The 22979-nt window shown below is 37.6% G+C and overlaps 1 protein-coding gene across 2 annotated transcripts in view; it reads left to right on the top strand.

The window, feature by feature from the left end:
* The window catches only part of phf21ab (PHD finger protein 21Ab), a 267243-nt gene that overhangs the window by 866 nt on the left and 243398 nt on the right, over positions 1-22979 (top strand). For both annotated transcript variants that reach the window (XM_048607257.1, XM_020532592.2), the window contains exons 2-3: positions 639-671; positions 1052-1117. In XM_048607257.1, the coding sequence (XP_048463214.1) occupies positions 654-671; positions 1052-1117 (84 nt within the window). In that variant the 5' untranslated portion in view covers positions 639-653. The remainder of the gene's footprint in view (positions 1-638; positions 672-1051; positions 1118-22979) is intronic.

The raw sequence follows: 22979 nt of genomic DNA, 5'->3' as shown, positions 1-22979 counted from the left end.
TTATTGCATGTGTGTGTGTCTTTTAATTTCAACCACTACCTCTCAGCGACACACCAGGCAAATCTGTTAAAAGGGAATAATAACCATTTTATGTATTTTAATAAGAATATAATGCTAAAATGTTGCGCTCAAACTTTTTTTTACATTTTGGGTGTACCATATTTTTAAGTATTTGAAAACTGCATCAATCATTTTTTTGGGGGCAATTGTAGAGAAATGAAAACAAGTGGGTAACTAAAAGAACATTCTTGTTATTCAATTATGAATGAAAGTTTGAATTTGCAACAACTAGTCATTTGATTATATAATTTTAAACAAAAATTAAATCTGCATATGATTTGTGCATGAAACATCTTCTGGTATTCTGGAAAGCATTATTCACTCTTTACTGATTTTTGCAGTTAGGCAGAAATTAAATACAAAGGATTAATCATTGATTCCAAGTCATGTATATGTATTTGCATTAAAGCAACCTGAAATTTTATTCAAATCCATATTGTTGAAAAAAGATGATGTAGTTAGCATAACACTTGACATCTAAGAGGCCTGATTGATAAAGTAGCTCCTTGAAATATTGACTGTAGTATGGTCTCTCTCAAGAACATTAACTCTTCTATTTTTTCTTGTTTTCCAAACAGAAACTTGTGGCCCAGATGAAACAGGATCCACAGGTATAATTCATGTTCTGTTTACTTTTTCAAATGTGGCATGTTATGATTTTGCGTCATACTATATATAAGCTCTGATTCAGTAAATACATAATTATAATTGTTTTTCTATTCTAATTCATCAACGTAATTAAAACTTGGAAATGTGCAGTATGAATTATCTTGGTTTTAAAAACTCATTATAATTCTAGCCTATTCCAAACCCTTTGGCACTTTTAAACTCTGAGACAGAGAATGAGGTTTTTTTTGTTAGTCATTTTTATTTTTGAGAGAGGCTTTTTAATTTTCTCCCTTAACTTAAAATATTGACTAATTTTCCTAAGATGGTAATGGGACTTATTGGTAATGAGATGATATTACATTGTATAAATTTCATTTCACAGAATGCTGATTTGAAGAAACAGTTACATGAATTGCAAGCCAAGATAACTGCTCTCAGTGAGAAACAAGTAAGAGGAAAATGGATTTGTGGCTGCTCTGTTCCAGATGGTTGTGTTTTCTCCAGGGATGAGCTCAGCCTGGAGGATAATCAATAGTTTTCTGGAAGTTTATACAGCTAGTAGAGTTAGTTTGTGATGGTTTTATTTTTGTGGGGGTTGGCAAGAAATAGCTGATGTTTGGATAGAGGCCAGATTACACCTGTTACTGTGACTGTCTTTTTCAGATTTTGTACACCTAAAGAATGATGGGAGCTGCAGATATTTTGAAGCAACAATGTTTTTCCTCTAATTCCAACCTTTTATAGTGCACATCTAATATCCTATTTATCTCTTCTCTAAGTCTTTAAATCTATTTTTAGCTTTTGTAGTTAACTGTGCATATTAATTCTTTGTACTCTTTAAATAATTTTACAAACAGATTTTGAGGTGGTGTATTTCTCTCTGATACTTCCCTCATTCTCACTTGGTCTAGCTTAGCTCTTTCTATCAAACATTCATTCCTTTTGTTAAGATTTTGCAATTTTACCTTCTGCCCCTTTTTGAGTTGTTTTCGTACCAGTGCAGTAAGGGTTTTGCTCGCCTGTGTTTCCTTTTTGGCTTTGTGTATTTGCGGAGGTTGGGGGAAATGTATATTTCTGGGTGTGAATTAACAACCCCCTGTCTTCCCCCCCCCCCCCCCCCCCCCACACCTTTTTCCTTTGTTTCTGTATCTAGTTTCTTTGTGTATTCAATTTCACAATTTACACACAGTCCAGTATTTTACAGCATCCTGCCCTCTTCCATCCTCAAAAAGGACAAGTGATATATTGTCAAGCTGCATCTATATCTGAGTTCGCATCATGCTACTTCTAAGTATATTGTTTCTTCAGCTATGAATTTTTAAAAACCAATGAAATATTTTAAAGACAGAAAAGCAAAGATCTACCGAAAAGCATTCATGTTTGAACTCCCATCCTCAAGACTATTGATGTATGTACCTTGTTAGTTCTAGAACAGAACCCTTAATTACAATTTTAAATCTTATGTTCTCTTTAAAGCTTTTGTCTGATTTTGTTTCTATAAAGTCGGCCTTCAATCATTGTCATGTGATTAGCTGCCTTAGTAACCATGCGGGCCAACCACCAGTTCAGTGTAGAAATACGTGCTGCAGTGAGTATTTGGATTTGACTTGCTGTTTTTACAGATTGTGTGGTTTAAAAGCTGACGTTTTTGGTACATTAAATTTGTGCCTTAGTAGTTATAGTATTACACTTTGGCAACAGTGTACTGTTGTGGAAGAAGATTTGATTAGAGTACTGTTCATTTTTAAAGTAGCTGTATTCTGTTGGCTTGTAACGTAAAGAATGATAGTGTAAAAAAAAATTACCGAACATTTTCTGAACTCCATTTCAGAAGATTATGTGAGACTAATTTTGCCTTGATTACATAATTCTGCCTTAATTATTTTGAATTTTGTGAAAAAAAAGTTAAGCACTGATATAGATTTCATACTTATGAGGCTCTGAGAAGCTACATTATTAGATACTGATCATTTTAGTAACCGTAGAGAGCATTCTTTCTGGAAGTCATCATTAATTTTCAGAAACATTTCTGCAGTCTCTGGAAAGTGGAAGATTGGCTTTCTGTTCGTTAACTTCAAGATTTATTTATACTGAGCTTGGCAACTCTGAGGTTGAGAATTCAATTTTTGACAAAAGGATCTTGAATTTGAGCTCTAGATTTACCTATGTTTGGTGAAGTTGACTGTCAGTTGGATAGTTTTGCTTAATCCTTCTGATTGCTAAGTATGGACTGTATTAGGTAGTGTTGTGAACTTGTCTTGCTGAAAACCTACCACCTGCTGGCCAGTTATGGAGTATTGTAGAGGTTGTCTCCAGCTTTTTAAATCATTGCTATGCTTTTCTTTGTCAACATCAATCTTTAGTGACTTATTGTATGCGTTTTTTTCTATCTCGCAAGAGGTACATAAATCACAAATGTTGATAACCAGTAAAAGTTGAAATATATAAATTCTTTTTCTGTGAGCTAGAATATTTCATACTTTTGGATGAAGAAGAGATATGTAATAGCAAAAAAAATGAGAATTTGTTTGAACTAGTGTTCTTTCGATAATTGTTCATTATTTGTTTAAGACATACCATAGTATCAATCCAAGGCATGGTTGTAAGGGAATGTCAGGTTTATACCCACTTCCTTCGGTCTCTGAAATTGACACTGTGCTGCTTTGGGTCAGAGCAAATGGAGTCAAGGTGATTCACAATATGGTGTTAAAGTGACCAGAGCTTTTAACACATCTTGTCACATCTTGCTAAGGGCAGCAGTAAAGCAGACTGGAGTGTGGGGAAGGGGTTGATGGTATGTTTATTGAGCAAATAAATGTCATCAATAACAATAAATGTTTCATACTGAATTGGACTTCAGTGGTATAGTTATCAATGATAGTATTTTAGGTACTTTGCATAAACCTAGCCCTTTTGTGTTTGGTGTCAGAAGACAACTTACGTAAGTGAAGTAAGTGTTTTGTTTGAATCATGAGAGTCATAGTGAAGTGTAATATCTGATAAATGTTTGTCCAGTATGTATTTCCTTTTTTATGGCACTGCCGAAATTTCTTGATCTACCATTTTTAAACTTGATACATATTGAGCATAAGTAACTACAGCATTATTAGAAGTACAAAATTATACATGTTTGGAATTCAATCAGGACTAATCTATTATTGTGAAAATTTGGAAAAGCATTTATCCAAATGCTTACAAGTACAATTGATACATTTTAAAATCTGTTTTTGTAATACTTTTATTCAACTAAATGAGAATTAAACCAATTAATGGAGCAGTAACAGGGTCCAAGATAAATAAGTTCAAGAAGATTGCATCTTCGCTGCACTTCTTTTAGTTATTTCATTTTCAATCAGAAGACAATGTGTCAATGCATTTTCAAACTTCAGGAAATGTATGTTATGAAGGAAGTTTCCTAACCAGAGTGGCAGCATTTAATTGATGTTGATATTGCAATATTGAAATGACAAAACTTTAGGACACCAGTGGATATCTTTGTTGATAAAGTTAGGAAATAACACCTAGGAGAAAGTGGAGGGAGAAAAAAGGAAACTCAAATTCAAAATTGAGATTTTTAATATTTCACGTATTGTTTGGCAGAGTAGTGTTTAAGACTTTCATTTTGTCGTCTACGACGGTGTGTGTCATGAGAAGCCTTAGGCCACATTTAAGATTTGAATGGCTGTTTCTATTAATTTGCATAAGTTTCAAGTTGCTGATACAAGTGGATTGTAGTAAATGTTTTAGGATTAGTCACCGATGAGGTAATAGCACTTAAAAAAAAAAAAGTTTTTTCCAAATATTCAGATTTGCATAATTAAACTTGGAGGAGTGAGAAACCAGTAAGTAGAAGTATGTGCAAAAAGGACAAAATGTTATGATTTCGATAGCTGGGTTCATATGGCTGCACTGGACTTTGTGCTGATTGCAAAACACCAAAGGCAGTTAGTCTGAGGTCTGGATGACGGTTGCAGTGTTTAACTGCTAATTTGCTCTTTGTGTTAAGCTTACAGCTGAAATATGCCTTGTCTGACTGGTCTAAATAGACCCTGAAGTCACTGACCGGTTAATTGCTGTTAGTCGGGAAAGTTCACATTGTAAACCACTATTTCCCAATCAAGTTCCTTTCCCAACAGAAATTAACCTGAATTTACGCATTTAAAGTACTTTTGACATGTTTGAGCAGAAAGGGCATGTATAATTTTGTAAACGTAATCATGATATATCTTTAATGATATACTGTGATTTTAACCCAAAAAAACCCCACCTGATCTGCTTTCTCTACACCACAGCCTCCCTGCACTTTCACCATATTAATAAGTGGCAACTGTCAAGGCTAATATCAATCAGAATTCCTCATTTAGGTGATCATGGTTGCATGAAATTATTGAAAAATTTTCTTTATGATTAAATTTATTGCCTTTTGTTTTTATGTGGCATCTATTGCTCAGGAATAATACTTTATCTTAGGGCAGTCTCTAGTAGAGAGATTCACATGGTATCACTGGAGCCATATCGAATGCTTTGATTCTTAGGATTAGTTTTCTGTTTTGTAACTTTTAAAGTAATGTGCACTGAGGACTCCAGTAATTAATTTGGTTTAGTTTCTTCTAAAACAACTTTTGATCATAGTTTTCACTGTTCATTGATGTACCATATACCTCTACAACTATAACTACAATGATTGTGACAAGATCGCTGCTAGTTTATTGTGAAACAATTTTCAGTCAATATGACTGGAATGCGTCATGAAGACTCGCAGTTGGTTGTGCTGCATGCCAGAAGTATTTTGCCTAAATGATTTTGTAACCCACATGAATTATACATGAATATGACACGATAAATATGCTCTATATTTATGCTCTCGGGCATGAGATTTTTAATTTGCGCTGTTTCTCTTTAATTTGGTTTTTTTTTTGTTTTCAGACTCTTTCTTCCTTCTATCTTGCTTTAAACTGTTATTACTGGTTTACCCAAAAATGACCTTGAATTATCAGAAATAGACTATAATGTCTGCAGTTTCCCAAACTGGAGTTTCACTGTTGGAGTTAAAGTTTTTTTTTTCTTGCTACAGGTGTGATTTGACATGAAACATAATTTATATGGTGGAAAGGATCTTGCCTGATTCTTGCGGAAGACAAGTATTTTACTGGGAAGTTGTGCGTAATATTATGGCAGGAATAGTATTTTACTAAAATGTGTTGGTTTATATGTTTGCATGTATAATTAAAAGCCGCAAAAAGGCAGTCAATTATCAAGTTCATTAATGTCTCAGGTTTTTCATGATATTGAAAATGAAGTAAAATAAATTTCAACTTAAGGCCAACAATCAGGTGTTAAGTGTTTGGTGGACTTACTGAGAATGTTTTTTATAGCATTTTTCATGCTGTTGGTTGTCCCAAAGTGCTATATGACCTACAAAGTATTTTCAATATATAGTTACTGTTGTAACATAGGAAATTTCATATACAGGACATATGAAAAGCAATGTTTTTGTGTTTAACTGCTGTTTGAAAATGCGATTCTGTACAATGCTTTTATGTAGGGGTGACTTTAAAATGAAATTTGAAATACATGTCATTAAATTTGATACTTCCTTGAAAATCAGAACTTGACAATTTATAAGAATCAATTTTCAAATCTCTGAGCACATAGTCTCTTGTAACTCATCTAAGTGACTGTTTTTCCCTTGAGCTTGCATGCTGCTGGTGCTTTCTCATGATGAACTTGCCACAATGAAGAGTCATCAAATTTAAAATCTGAGCCCTTGTTATTACAGTGTGAAATGGTGAATGGCTGCGTGAAATCTTAGTGTATTAATTTGTTGTTCGGTTAGTTTGTTGTTATTCTTTTGAAAGCTGAGTAATGTAGTGCCTCATGTTGTTAAAATTGAAGGGCTCACATTTGATTTTCAGGTCTTCAGAGCAGGCTGCTTATTTGTAAACTTAGTGCAATGTCAATGTTCTTGGCCATGGAGCATGTGAACCGGGGCACTGGTGAAGAAGGAAGAAGGAAAAATATCTACCAAGTTCCTTCTATTGGTTGGTTGCTTGTGATTCCTGCATGCCTGTGGAAATAGATAAGGACAAGAATGGGCTTGCTTGTAATGAAAACAGAAATAGCTGTAGAAACTCAGCAGTTCTGTCAGCATCTGTGGAGAGAAAGCAGACTTGATGTCTCCCAGTAAACCCCTTTTTGTTTTATTTATGGGCTCACTTGCAATGCTTCTGTAGTCAAATAGGTAAACAAAATACTGGTGCTACTTAAGTTAAATATGCCTTGTAGGTAATACTTGTTTGATTTATAGGATACTGTTTTAAAAATCTGTTGAGTATAAATTGTGCAGCTTGTGTGTGTGTGATCTATCTTTGGCAAAGTGGTGGCTATTCCTATTTCATATTAGAAATTGCTATGGCTTTTTGATTTTGTTTAATAAAGGTGGCTTCTTGTATCTGCATTACTTGTAGTTGATTCAATAAACTATTAAGCTGGATTTTAGAATGCAGGATAACAGTATAGCTTATCAAAATGCAAAAATGCCATCTATACAATTTTGAAAAATAAATATTAATTATTTTCTGCAACTTTTTAAATGCTTGTTTGGAATGCAAAGCTTCATATATATGCTTTTATTTAATCTTTTACAGGATGAGGGCATCACTAGCTAGGCTAGCATTCGTTGCCCATCCCCAATTGATCTTGAAGGTGAGGTCACCTGCCCCCTTGAACTGCGAGAGTCCATGTGATGTACTTAGACTACAGCGTTGTTAGGAAAGGAGTCCCAGGATTTTGACACAGTGACAGTGAAGGAATGATGATTTTAATTCGCAAGCACGATGATCTGTGTCTTTGATGGAGACTTGTAGTTGGTGGTATTCTTGTGCATCTACTGCCCTTATTCTTCCTGATATGGGGAGGCCCTGCTGAAGTTTTGATGAGTTGTTGCAGTACATCTTTCTAGGTGGTACACATTACTGTCACTATCCCTCAGTGAAGGAAGGAGTGGAGAATAGCATACTAAACAGTTGAACTGGTTGTCTTTGTCCTCTAGTTTCTTGAATGTAGAAGCTGCACTCATTCAGGTCAGTGGCTAACTTATTATGCCTTGTCAATTGATGTTGGAAGAGGTTAGATGAATTACTCAGCACAGAATTCCAAGTCTTTGATTGACTTTAGTAGCCACAGTGCTTGTTTAATGGGTCTAGTTCAATTTCTGGTCAGTGGTAATCCTTAGGATATCTATTATGCAAGACACAGAGATGATAATGCCACCTGGAATTCCATTCCAGAGATGGAATGGAATTTCAAGGTGTAAAGAGTGTCTTTTTATCTTCCTGTATATTTAATTATCGACTGATTTGAGAAAAGAACTGTCCTTAAAACCTAAGGATGGCTGGAGGATTGCTACATCTTTTGAAAGCAAATAGCCATTGTATGCACTGATTAAACATGTTTTGTTCAAAAAGTGTTTTAAGTGGGTTGCAGATGAACTAGAGCTGAAGGGTTGGTGCTTCGTTTGGCAACAAGAATCTGATTGGTCTACAAACTAATGATCAGTCAGTTATTGATGACAAAGACCTACTGCTTTTGGGAATTGATTTATATGCTGTTGGTTTATAATTATTTGTTTTTAAGTTGGAGTGTATACTGTAATAAATGGTAAGTTTTGCTAAGTACAGAAATTTGGTCCTTCCTGTTAGTCTGGGTAAGTGGTACATTTGGGGTATTTATTTATTTTTAAAAATACATAACTTTTGTGAAGACTCCAGGAATAGTAGGGCGAGAGTTCTATTGCATTACACAATGAGACGAGACAAAGGGGAGTTATGGTTAGGTTGTCTCTTGTTGGATATGATCCTTGCCTGGCACTGGTGATGTGCGAAAATCCTTTGCTACTTCATGTCAACCCAAGCCTGAATGTTGTCCAGGTCTTGATGCACGTAGATTGCGTCAGTATTTGAGGAGCTGCAAATGGTACTGAACATTGTGTAATCATCAGCCAATATCCACTCTACTGACGCTGTGTGATGGAGCTTACTGGTGAAGTAGCTGACTGTAGATGGAATTAAGCTAATATGCTGAGAGATTCCTTTGATATTCTGAGACTGAAATTATTGACCCCCGTCAAGCCCAACCGCGTTCCTTTCTGCCAGGTATGCCTCCAGCCGTTCGCAAGTTTTCCACTCCCACCCCCAATTTTCATTGGCTTCTGTTTTGCTGAAGCCTCTTAATGCTATGCTATGTTAAATGCAGTTGCTCCCACCTCGTCTTGAGTTCAACTATTTACTTTGTGTTTGGACAAAGTTGTAATGAGTTCAGGACTGGAGTGGTTTTAGTGGAATTCAAACTGTCAGTAAACATTGTCATTGCTATGTAAGTGTCACTTGATACCACTGTAGTGATATTTTCTGTCGTCTTGATTAAGAATAGACTGATGGGACAGTGATTAAAAACAGAACTGCAGATACTGTAAATCAGGAACAGAAACAAAGTTGCTGGGAAAGCTCAGTGGGTCTGGCAGCGTCTGTGAAGAAAAATCAGAGATAATGTTTTGGGCCTGGTGACTCTTCCTCAGAACAGTAATTGGTTGGGTTGTATTTGTCTACTTTCTGTCGATGGGATATTCCTGATATTTCACGTTGGATACGTGCCAGTGCTGTAGCTGTATTAGAATAGCTTGGCTAGGGCTGGGGTCAGTTTTGGAGCACAAGTCTTCTGTATTACTACTTGTATGTTGTTTGGGCCCACAGCCTTTGCAATTTTCGTCGCCTTCAGCCATTTCTTGATATCATGGATGGGTAGAATTGACTGCATCCGTGATGGTAGGGACTGTGGAGATGGATCACAAAATGATTGGAGTACTGTAGCTTTAATAATCTATAACTGTAGGTATAGAACAGAAGCTTCAAAATATGGTTGTATAATATGTGTTTTCCCATATAATTTCTGCCTATTTAAACTTTGCTTTTTTTTAATCAACTCATTTGCTGATCTTTGTGACGATTTTCTTTAACAATGTATTTGGGCCACATAATGTCAAATATCTAATTCCATTGATACCTCTACTCCTTTAGTGGCAGGCACAGCCTACCTGTTAGCCCTGCACAGTGTGCTACTGTGGAAACAATGGGCCTATAAGTGGATGGGAGCGTGTAGCTGAAGCATAGATGGTGTATATTTCAGAGAAGAATATCTTGGCTGTTTTCAAACAGTTTCATTTGGATTCCCTTGTTTTCTGTGGTCTTTGGTGTTAATTTAACAAACTAAATACTGAAATACTTTAGTCTGATGTTCAGGGATAAAATTATAATATCTGATCAGACAGCATTTTTAAAAGATCTCTTGGGAATTTAAAGTACTGTTCTAACTATGGTTAGATTTATGTTTTGCATTCGTCAACAGTAATAATAATTTGTATTTACACAGTGGCTTTAATATAGTAAAATATCCTAATGCGCTTGATGGGAAATTTTTCAAATAAAGTTAGAATCATGACCCGAAAGAGATGATCTTCAGATGGTCAAATGTTTGGAGCAAGAGGTTAGTTTTAAGGGCATCTTGAAGAAAGAGGGATAGAGGGGAAAGAGGTTTAGGAACGTAATTCCAGACTTTAGAGCTATTGCAGTTGGAGCTCAGGCTGCCTTTGGAGTGATGTAAAATTATGGGATGCTTAATGGCCAGAATTGAAATACAGATATATGCAAGTGATGACTTGAACCAAGACCTTCTGGTTAAGAGATGGAGACACTACCACTACGTCACTGGAGCACTCTAAAAGTGGTGTATGGTTGGAGAAAATTAGAGGCATGGAGAGACTAAGCCATGGCGCAGTTTAAATACCAGGATGGTACTGGGGTCCCCAATTTATGAATGTCTGACTTAGAAACCCTTCTATTTATTCATGCGATCCCATACAGAGGTGTATTAATAGTAATTTTAAAGATCCAACACATGAATATTTCCTTGAATTTGTGTGCAGTTATTTAATTTTGTCTTGCATTGTGCTCTGACTTGCATATAAAGCAACTTCAGAAAAGAACTCAAGAATGGAACCGTTAGCAATCGGAACTCTGCCTGTAATTTTGAAGTTGTTGATTAACATGGAACCAAAGTAGACTGAGCACGTGATAAGAGTTAGTGCATGAAGATTAGAGTTTTGGATGACCTTGAGTTTATGGAGGATAGAATGTTGGAGGCAGATAGGTGTGCAGTGCAAACTGAAGCATAAATAGAGTTTCAGCAAATTGAGCTGGGGCAGGAGTGGAATAGGGCAGAGCTGTGGTGGTTGAGATAGGCAATGATAGCCTGTGGATTTGCAAATGGAAGTTCATGTTGAGGGAGGGAGAAATGGCACAGCAGCTCTGAAAGGCCTGGCTTCGCCTCAGTCAACTGTCAGACGGAATGATGGAGTTGAGGCTAGGGATTGGAGTTTGTGGTGAGAAGTAAAAGAAAAATAATTGATAATATTGGAACAATATTGGAGTACACTTGTGACTGACCTCCACGATGGATGAGTATCAAGTATTACCAGGCTTAGTTACACTATCGGTTCTGTTGCTATGTAACAATAAATTTCTCTCCAAAACAACAGAATTTGGCATAAGACACTCATGGAGTTTTCTGTAAAATTGCCATAGTCCTACTGGACTATAGGGCTGCTCTCTTGTTTGAGAGAGATGACTGGTGGTTAAACCTGTGGGTCACCATGCCACAGGCATGGGGAGAGGTTGAGAAAGTAAATCCTTCACGGTCACCTCATTTGATGTGGGAATTGAACCTACATTGCTGTTACACTGCTTTGCAAACCAGCTGTTCAGCCAACTGAGATAAACAACATGTGCAGTGTGTGTAAAAGATTGATTTTTGATAGCCATAACACTCTTAACATGACAATAACCCTCCACATTTGTGTAATGCCTTTAAATTATTGTGGAATGCTCTAAAATTGATTGTAGAAACAAAAATAAGATCAGTATTGAGGCCTAGAAAGAAGGTTGTAGAATTGGCTTGAGACAGATGAGCTTACGAACATGCTAGTGTGTAGATTGTGAGCAGGAGTATCACTCTGGCCCTCAAGTCTGCCTTGCCAATAAGTAAGATCATGGCTAATCTAATTATGCCACATTTCTGCTCCCCTACATTTCCCCCCCCAGTATATGAAGCATGTATCTCTGTCAGCCTTGCATGTGTTCAAGGATTCTGCTTCCATCTTGTTTTGTGGAAATGTGTTTCAAAGACTTCTTGAGGAGAAGAAAAGTCGTCCTTGTCTCTGTCTTAAGTGATCCCTTGAAACGGTGACCCCCTCGTTCTTCTGGAGAATTGAATGAGGACGTTGGAGGAAGCTTGCAGCTAAAGATGATTGCAGAAGTTGGGAAAAAAAGACATGGTAGAATTTGAAGATTTAGGGAAAATAAGTCTTCATTTTTTCAGGAGGTGGTGGTGCTTTGAACTATCCTGAGGGCATATAGTGCAACTAATTATTGCTTGGGTCTCCAATAATTCAGTCTTGGCGAAGGAATTAACTGATAAAGGCAAATTCCTGTGGTTTTTCTCTATGTCCAAGCTACGTAATTGAAATAATATCCTGTAACCCAATGCGAGACATCTATTTCATATGTGTAATATATTCAATACTTTTTGTTAACTTTCACCTTGATCTGTAGTGCTTAATTATGACAGTAAAATGAAAATAAAAGTTTAGGTAAGAATATTTCCTTTTGCATTTTAAAAACAATGTTTTAAATTTTTAGAAAAGACTGGTATTTAGTTTTCAAATGTTAAGCAAATCTAAAAATACGAAATAACGGATCTCTGGGAGGTACATGCAAACAGTAGTTGGAGCAGTTCCTATGACAAACTTTCTTTCAGTTTAACGATCATGAAAACTGTTACATGAAGTTAGTCTTAAATTTTATCTTGCATTTGAGGTGAAAATTGAAGTTGTGGATTGCATTTGCATTTTTCACCCCACTGAAACTCCAAGAAATATTTTTAAAGCTTAAACATGATTTTTTGCTGGCAAGTGAATGAAACTTAACCCATAAGATGTAGGAGCAGAAGTAGGCCATTCACCCCATTGAGTCTGCTCCATCATGCAGTGAGATCATGTCTGATTTGATAATCCTTGGTAATCCACTTTCCTGCCTTTTAACTAAAATCTTTGATTCCCTTATTGATTTTAAAAATTGTCTCGACTTTGAATATACTTGATGACTCTATATAGTCCTCTGTGGTAATGAAATCCACAAATACGCTAGCCTTAGAGATAAAAAGAAATTATTTCTCTATCTTAAATATGTGACCCCCTATTCGAAGATTACACCTGGTTGTAGACTTTCTAACAAGTGGAAACAACCTTTCCATATCTACCCTGTCAAATCCTCTAAATGTTATTTGTTTCCGTAAGGTCACACCTCAATTCTTCTATATTCTAACAAATACAATCTACTCAACCTCTCCCCATAAGACGGTCCCTTCATACCAGGTATCAGCCCAATGAACCTTCTCTGGATTGTCTCCAGTGATAGTGTATCTTTCCTCGGATAAGCAGCCCAAAACTCCTCTCGATGTTCCAGCTGTGGCCTGGCTAGTGCCTTGTGTAGCATCATCTTATAATTTTAAGAGACTAATGTTCTTGTAGGACTTTTTATTTAAACTGTGGGTTCATGGATAACATATGGTATATGTTTAGCATATCTGCAGCCAGCAGTTGCTACCTTGTAAATTCAATTACATAATTACAATGACAACTCCAGTGATGTCTGGATCTGAAATGATTGGCCTTAGCACACAAGTTGTGGTTGTTATGTAGAACTCCAACCAGTAGAGCATTTACCCCCCATTTTCCATTGACTTCATGCCTAAGGATGAGTAAGACCAGTTGGTTCATGCTGATTCACACATGCAAAAGGTCTGGTGACCATTCTTCACAATTTTAAAGTGATTCCAAAATTTATGATGTCTCCATCACCCTGTAGCAAGATTTATTAAACGTAATGCTACATTTTGTTTATGAATTTTTACCCCATTGTCACGTTGAATCAGTTAGTTATTAGTACCCTTGCTTTTGAGTCCGTAAGTTGAGAATTCAAACCCAACTGCATCCTTGGCTTATGGAGCAGTCTCTTGCAGAGTTATTCACTTCTACTGATTTATACTAAGGTCCTGTCTGTCTGTTCAGATGTATATAATAGGATGCTATGCTGATTGCACAAAAAAGGCTAACATTCGGTCCTGCACCAAAACAATTTAAAAGAATTACGCAGCAAATAAGATGCATGATCAGTTAATGGAATCTTGTAAATAACTGAGCTGCTACATAACCACGTAACAACAGTTACTAACAAGGCACAGTGTCATTCTAGGCACTGAATAGTGGTACTTAATTTGTCTGGACAGCTCATTTGGGATAAATATTCCAGACCGCTGCCTCTAATTAGAGAAATTTATATTCTGAAAACAAGTTGTACAGAGGACAAGATATTGTAGTTTAGGTAGGATAATAAAGTCAAAGTTGAAGTACATCGTCCAATTTCACAATTGTTTTATTACAGAAAAACATCAGTTGACTTCTAATAAAGCAAAATACTAGAAATCTGAATAAAACACAGTGCTGGAAGTCTTCAAATCTGGCTTCTGTAAAGAGAGAAACACAGTTCTTGTTTCAGTTCGATGAACTTTCATCAGAGCTGAGAAAGGAAATCTACCTAAATATTAACTCCATTGTCTCCATACTACTGCTTCGCTTTCTGAATATTTTCAGTTTTTGGTTTTTTGTTTTTATATTACATACTATATACAAATTCTGTTTCCAGCGTACCTTTTTAAAAAGTATGACACTTCCTTAAAATACAATCTGAAGTTGATATCTGATCTAGATGTAACTATTGTTGCTTGAACGTTCGTGCTGTTAATTTACGTTACGACAATTCTACTGTCCACCCTCTCTCAAATTTGATATGGCGATCACTTAGCTGCTTAACCTGTTTCTTGCTGTTGCTAAACATGAAAGTGAATGTATTTAGTGATTGCTTCAGTTTAAAAAAAAATTAGGCTGGTTTCAGGTTGCATGTTATATAGAGAAGGTTTTGCCAGGACCCATAAGGCACATATGCCTGACATTGATGTTAACTTATATTTCGAACTATGCTGGCAAAATATCAGCAATATGGTATAAAGCAGAAAATGCTGGAAATACTTGTTTTAATTTACATTGGAGGAGCTGTCCTTACCTGATCTGGCCTGCATGCAACTCCAGACTCTCAGCAATGCGATTGACTCCTAATTGCCCAAGGGCAGTTAGAGATGGACAGTAAACGTTGGCCTAGCCAGTGACACCCACATCTCGTGAATGTGTTAAGAAAATGTTGGAGATGCACGGCCATAGGAAGGGTAATGAGGCAAGCACAGAGATAAAAGATCTCTAGAAAATATGTGAATGGCAAAATGGTGAAGTGTCAAATTAGATCCAAGCCCATCAGTAAGCTGCTTTTTTGTGTGGGTGGATTGTATAAACTACTGTCTTACGTCTCCATCCACACACTAGTCCCAGTGGTTTATTTCTTTAGTTATTTTAATCAACATGTTATGACATTTGGGGCAGGTAGGACTTGAACCTGGGCCTCCTGCGCAGAGGTACGGGCACAGCTGTTGTGACGTGAGCTCTCTTTCCTTGATCTCTCCTTAATATTTACCCATTAAAAAAATCTAATCACCCTATTAAGAGATGTGATTACACACGTTAGAGTAAGTGGGGTTTGCACCCAGGCCTCCTAACTCGGAGGGACCGTACCATTGTGCCACAAGAACCCTTTGTGGGGGGGAAAAAAATCATTCAGCTCCTTGAGCTTGTTTAACCATACAGTTATAGATATTTTCTAATCAGCCTGTTTAGACATGTTATTAGACACCCCTGGAGCAGATGGGATTTAAACTCCGGTCTCCAAGTTTAGAAGTAGGGATACTGCCACACCAAGAACCCTCAAACCAGTCAATTAACTGACTCCCAGTCACCTGCTTAACCACCAATTGATCTCCGCTTTTTAAAATAAATTTTTGAACCCATCACAAATAAAACTTAGAAGCTCATAAAATTTAAAGAAAATCTGTCTTACAACTTAATCATTCCATAACAAAATGATAATATTTATATTTCATATAATACAGTCAACCTTCTACATTCTCTTTCTTTAAACAAAATAAAAGCTGGACTCCTCATATCATTAGGCATCCTTCTTTTAGGATCTCCAATAATTCGTGGAGAAAGCTGTCTTTATGTGAAACAATCTAAGAACTTGTGACTTGCATCAGCCTAATGTAATTTGGAGATCTCTTTTCTTTCTGCCATATCAGCATGAAGGAAATGTTAATCTTCAAACTTTTCTCAGCAATGCTTTTGTTGAGAATATGTTGACCCAAGGAGGGTGGTTGTTCACAGAACATTCAAATGGGCAAATTTTATCATTTTGCCCCCTTAAATAAAATTTCCTTGAGGACATTGGATGAATACATCACATGAGTTATACCAATTTTTTAAGTTGTTTTATCTACTGTCTTTATTTTATTAGTCTCCAGACCAAATGACATCATTTATTATTCTTCACCAAAAATATGACAACCCTACTGACTTCTCTAGCTATCCAGAAGATTGGCATTTGAAGCATCAATTAAACAAAACACCAGCTTCATATCGCTGGATTACCTACGGCTGGGTAATGAATGAAGTGTCTTGCATCTTTTATTTGTTCTCAAATCTTCAACACTAGCATATTTCGTCATAGTACTCGGTTCTACTGTGTCATAACTGACATTAAGTCTAGTCTGAGTGTACAAGCAATTTAACTATCCAAGCAGCTTTATCTGGTCTATTTATTTTCCTGGATGTAAAAATCATGTTTCTATGAGAACCTGGCAAATGTGTCTGGATGCATTTAATACTTTCCAAGTAAGACTGTCAACCCAAAATCATTCCTGACGTTATGTGTAATGTCTAACCCTATGTATTTCCAGGCCCTGAAGCCTGACTTTCAATCTTTAATTCCAGTTTTATTTTAGGTATGACTCATTGCTTAGGTGCCATAGAACTTCTCCACGGAAAATCATCAACATGCATAATAAAGATGTCTCCCAGGTACTCTGTGAAACCAGCAAAACATTGTTGGGTCTGTTTTAAGCTGAATGCAATTTACTTTCAGCAAGGCAGACTTAACTGTGAAATACCATGCTCTTGCTGCATCATTCAACCCATAACACATTTGTTTAATTTTCATAGCATGCTGTCTATGTCACCTACTACTACTTGTGGTTTCAAAAATACTTCTCTTTGAATTATTTACAGCCTGCAAAATGCAGCTTTGATATCAGTTGACTTGCATTCCTAGAAGCATGTTGGTAAAATAGCTAAGAAGATCTTCAAGGTAATTTTTCCTGCCGTATGGGAACCCACTAAATATTTTGATCACCAAGTTTCTTAACAAAACTCCAAACATCCATCTAGCTTTAACCTTATGTCCTGTTGGGGAGTACTTTTCTGTTCATATTCATCTGTATTGTAAGGCTAGCTGTCCCAGTCTGGTACCTTAGATTAATTAAATACATTAAATTATTTCTGGCTCCCCTACTTTTTGTTTGGCATGCTTTTCAATTTACTTTCTAATTTGTTTGTGGTCACTCAAATATCAATCTCCAGGCTGCTGTTTCTCATGGCATCCCCAACTTCTTTTGTAGTCTTTATTCTTGTCAGTCTATGACCTCTACACACACTCTACATATTTCGTTTTGAACAACTACTGCAAGATCTTTCCTCTTCTGATCAGAATGCGTTTCAGAAGTTTGCATGTTTCTCCCCAGGCCCATGTTTACTTTCAGGCCTGCTATCAGAATGCACGATGCATTTTCTAGCCTTCTACATTTTCACCTCATTTTATCAATCTATAGATCTTCCTCCTTATCCTTTATCTTACACATTTAAATCAACATTTGTATTTGTTGGTGGCTTTCTCTTCTCTATAACGTTGGCGCTCCTCTGGGCAAATAGCCTTATTCTGACCTAATCAGGTTGTCCATTTTCTGTCAGCTCTTTATCTGACATAATCTGTACCTCGTAATTGTTCAACATATGTAAATGTGAAGTGCATAGTGCCTCATTACTTCCCATGACTTGCTCAGATTCTTAACAGTCAGTGCCATCTAACCAAAGAATACACCCAAACAGTTTGGTTGGCACATTAGAAAATTAGTATTTCCACTACTACCTTAACCTTAAGTGGACTGTTCCATGCTTTCTGCCCTTCTTGTCTGTAATATACCATGTCCCTGAATTAACATGTATTTATGATGGCCTTGTAATCTGCTGTAAAACTTGTTGAATTTTCTCTGAAACCACAGAGAATATCCTTAAAGAATATCCTTCTTCCAAAATGTAGGTCTTTCACGCATTCAGAAAAAAGTGGAGTTCACGGTTATCTCAGTTCAACATTGTACCAGTGAATCCATTTATGGTCACTATCAAACTCAATTTCCAAACTCCCCCTACCACCTCCATCTTGAAAGACAAGGGCTGCAGGTGTGTTGGAACAGTATCACTTCCAAGTTTCACACCATCTTAATTTGGATGTATTTTGCCATAGTGGGTCAAATTTATAAAATTTCCTGTTGATCAATGCAGAAATTCCCTCACTTGTCAGAGTGGCTAAGATGGATTTTTAAAACAAAAATGTTAGTCTTGCTTGTAGATCCTGTATCTTGAAAACTTATTGTTAAGGGATCGCAGAAATGTGGACCATCCTCACTGGTGGTAGAATTAAGATATTTCAGCTTGCTTAAAGAGTTTTAGAGAATTGCAGAATAGCCTTAGTATAACAAATGGGTTGACATGCATTAAATGTTTTCATAATAGTCAATATTTATTAGATTACATTACATTAAACTTCCTGTCTGTATTGCAATGTTGTACTGTACATAGCTCTGTTCATTGCTTTCTCCCTGCTTAAAGTCTACTTCATTCTTGCTTTTATGGTTGGCCAGCTATTCTGAGAGTTGTTTCAGAATTTTTCATTGAGAAACGTTGTAGCATTGCACTTAGGTTCTAATCCTAAAATGGCAACTCTACACTAGAGATAGGCGTCAAAGGCCAAACTGCCATGACTTGAGATTTGTTATTTTGAAAATTTAAACTGACTAATGTCCAGCTTCAGTGACAGCAATAGTAGCTTTGACTGGAAGTTATCAAGCCCTGTTTTTTTTTCTTTGTTTAGTGCATATGCATAGTTTCAGTTTAAGGTGGTCTTGCTGCATTCATTGTGAACTTTTTTGCCTAAGTAGACAGAATACTTTCAAATTGATTTCCAAGTATGAGAAGGATACAGCAAGCTTTTATTTCATGTTTGATGCATTTGTTGGCATGTAAGTATTTTAACCAGGAGCACTGTACCCACTGTGTAGCATACAAAATTAATTTAATATAAGTTAGGCGTTGAATAGAAGATAGGAAAAGTGTGAATTGCTTCCTGGAATTTAATAGTAGAGGAATTTTGGTACGAGATTAAAAAAAGCGTAACAGAGTTATCAAGAATGAAAGATTTCTGAGATAATTAAAATAATTTCTGTTAAATCATCACAGCTCGAACTAATCCAAAATAAAATTGATACTATGTTTGCAAGAATCAGACGACAGGTTATTGATACTGAGCTGAGCAAAACTGCATGTTATTGCTGAGAACGGGATTATGGAAGAGCTAAAGAGTCCTATTGGACTTGAAACGTTAACTCTGTTTCTATTTCCACAGATGCTGCCAGACCTTGAGTTTCTCCAGCATTTGTTCTGGAAGAACTGTCCTCTCTAGTGTAGAAGTCTCTGTAATGCCATAGTGGGTTTGTATAGGGAATAGTCTGTTAGATTGGAATTCCATCCTTGGGCCAAAATTTGGATTAGTAATGTTTGACTAACTGCATTACACCACTGAGAAAAGTTTTTGTTTTTGAATTTGCAAAAGCTAAACTAAAAGCGAATTATTTTCCTTTGCTTGTAGCATATTAATCTGAGTGAAAAGACGAAACAAATCACCTATATATAAGACTGTTTATTGAGGATCACCGGTGAAAAGCAAATGTTCTTGAATGTAAAGGTTAAAATATACTCTGTCAAGTCAGTACTTAAGGCAAGGCTTCCCAAATATAATTTCCCTTGTCGTTGCTCTATTTGGTCTCCCCCTGTTACCCCTGCCACCAACCCAACTTTGTGTTCCTCTTCGTGAGAGCTCTAGGAACAAGATGTTCTTTTAGCCCTGATATAATGCCCTGGCAAGGGAACAACTTATTTATGAAGGAAGTGCAAATGATGAACATGCAAAATTAATACATTGTGACTCCACTCCAGTTCATTTGTTGTGATTATGGTGCAGTAGTGCAGTTGCCTATGGCTTCCTTGAGTGGTACCTTGGTTAATAGGCTAGCACTGATAAATGAACACATGAATACTACATAACTGTCAATATGCATATTCTTTTTGGTGTTTGCAGATATGCCCGAATCAATTTTTTCTTTTCACACATCCCTGCTTGATTCCTGCCTCGACCTCAAAGGATTCTGTCATATTACTGACGGTGAGGACTGTCGCCAACATCTTTTCGTGGAGGAGACAGCTGACCTTTGACAGGGTTTTCGGTAGCAGTTCCTGATTGAGTCAAAAGCTTTGGCCAGATTGATGAAGGCCAAGTAGAATGGCTGTTGTTGTTCCTGGCATTTCTCTTGGAGCTGCTGTGCAGTGAAAATCACTTCTGTAGTTTCATGATTTGGGCGGAAGTCCCACCGGCTTTGAGGGAGAATTTCCTCAGTTTGGGGGAACAAACGAGCAAGGATTTGGGTGATCTATCCGGTGATGGAGAGAAGGGAGATTGCTTGGTAGTCTACTTTGTCTCCTTTCTTGAAAGTGGTGGCAATGGCAACATGCCTGAGATCAGCCAGAATTTCTTAATTGTCCCAAATTTTCAGCAACTTCTGATGGAGCTGACAGGTAAACTCTGGACCTCCAAGTTTGAACATCTCTGCTGGGATCCTGACCGGTCCTGCGGCTTTATTCTTCATGTGTCTAATGTCGGCTTCAACTTCTGACATTAGGTGGGTGTCCAAGATCACCTTGGAGTTGGGAGATTTTATCAAACACATGCTGATGTGTTTTCTGCCTTTCCAAAGGGTTCTGACCTTGCTCTGCACTGCTTTTAGGCCAAGCATGTTGGGTTCCTATTTTGCCTTGGTAGCACTGAAGAATCCCCGCGTGTAATGCTTGTCAGCAAGGAGTTACAGCTCCTTTTGATTTTTCTGTCCATCATTAACCATCAATTTCCCTAATTCTTCTTTGTAACTGTGCCTTTGTTATTTGACTTCTCTTTGCCTCACTGAAGTCATTTTTCCAGGCATGGAGTGCTTTGATTTTCTTGTCCATAAGACCATAAAAGGTAGGAACAGAATTGGGCCATTTGGCCCATTGAGTCGACTCTGCCATTCGATCGTGGCTGATATGTTTCTCAGCCCTATCTCCTGTTGGCATCATTTGATCTCCTACCTATTTCTGCCTTAAAGACACTTAATGACTTGACTACTACAGCCACCTTTGGCAATCAGTTCCACAGATTCACAACCCTGGTGGCTTAGTGGTTAGCATTGCTGCCTCACAGCACCAGGGACCTGGGTTCAGTTCCACCCTTGGCCGACTGTCCGTATGGGATTTGCACTCCCCGTGTCTGTGTGGGTTTCCTGCGGGTGCTCCGGTTTCCTCCCACAGTCCAAAGATGTGCAGGGTAGATGGATTGGCTGGGCTAAGTTGCTCATAGTGTCGAGGGATGTGTAGGTTAGGTGGATTAACCATGGGAGGTGCAGGGCTGCAGAGAAAGGGTAGGGGGATAAGTCTGGTGGATTGCTCTTTGGAGAGTTGGTGTGGACTGGTTAGGCCAAATGGCCTGTTTCCACACGATATGGATTCTAAAATTCCTCCTCCTCTCCGTTCTAAAGGGTCATCCCTTCACTCTGAGGCTGTGTCTGCAGGCCCAATTCTCTACTACTAGTGGAAACAACTTCTCCAGGCCTCTCAGTACTTTATAACTTTCAATGAGATCAATCCTCATCTTTCTAAACTTCGAGTTCAAACCCATAGTCTTCAAGGATTCCTCATATGACAAGCCTTTTATTGCCAGGATCATTGTTGTAAACCTCCTGGACATTCTTCCTTAGATACGGGGCTCCAAGGCGGTGCACAGCCGAGACCATCATCTAAGCCAACCTTCCATCCATGGACTCTATTTACACAGCTTGCTGCTGCGGAAAGACAGCCAACATCGTCAAAGACCCATTGCACCCTGGTAATGACCTCCTACAACCCCTTCCATCAGGCAGTAGATACAGAAGCCTGAACACAAGCACAAGCAGGTTCGGGAATGGCTTCTTTCTGGCTGTTGAATGGACTTAGCCTCAAGTAATGTAACCTGTATGCCTCTAAGTCTTTTTGACCTGTACATCCTTTGCTTGCTGTGATCTGCCTGTATTATTCGCAAACAAAGCTTTTCACTGTATTTCAGAACACGTGACAATAAAATCAATCAATCAAAGCAGCTCACGTTATTCTAAAAGCAATCTGACCAGAGCCTAATACAGCCTCTGTAGTACATCCCTGCTGTTGTATTCTATCCCTCTCAAAATGAATGCTAGTGTTGCATTTGCCTTCTTAACTGCCAACTGAACCTGCCAGTTAACCTTAAGAGAACTCTGAACTAAGACTAAGTTTCCTTCGAGCTTCAGATTTCTGAAGCCTTTCCCCATGCAGAAAATAGTCTACCCCCTTCTTCCTACCAATGTGCATAACCTTGTTGTTTTCGCACATTGTATTCCATCTGACAATTCTTTACCCAGTCTTCGAGATTGTTCAAGTCCTTCGTCAACCTCCACACTTCCTTGGCACTCCCTGTCCCTTCACCTACCTTTATGTCAACTGTAAACTTAACAACAATGCCCTCATTTCCTTTGTCCAGATTGTTAATGTATGCTGTGGGTAGTTGTGGTCCCAACACTGGCCCCTTCGGAACTCCTCGACACTGGCTGCCATCCTGAAAATGACCTCTTTATCCCCATTCTCTGCCTTCTGCCATTCAGCCAATCCTCTGTCCGCACTACTACCTTGCACCTATCACCATGGGCCCTTATCTTATTGCCTTCTGTGCAGTACCTTGTCAGATGCGTTCTGGAAATCCAAATAGATCACGTCTACTGGCTCTTCTTTGTCTAACTTGCTTGTTGCTTTCTCAAAGAATTGTGACAGATTT

This window comes from Rhincodon typus, chromosome 17, assembly GCF_021869965.1.
Source record: "Rhincodon typus isolate 14 chromosome 17, sRhiTyp1.1, whole genome shotgun sequence".
NCBI classification, from domain to species: Eukaryota; Metazoa; Chordata; class Chondrichthyes; order Orectolobiformes; family Rhincodontidae; genus Rhincodon; species Rhincodon typus.
Note: the sequence above shows the minus strand (reverse complement) of the source record. Positions and strands in the feature narration are given on the sequence as shown.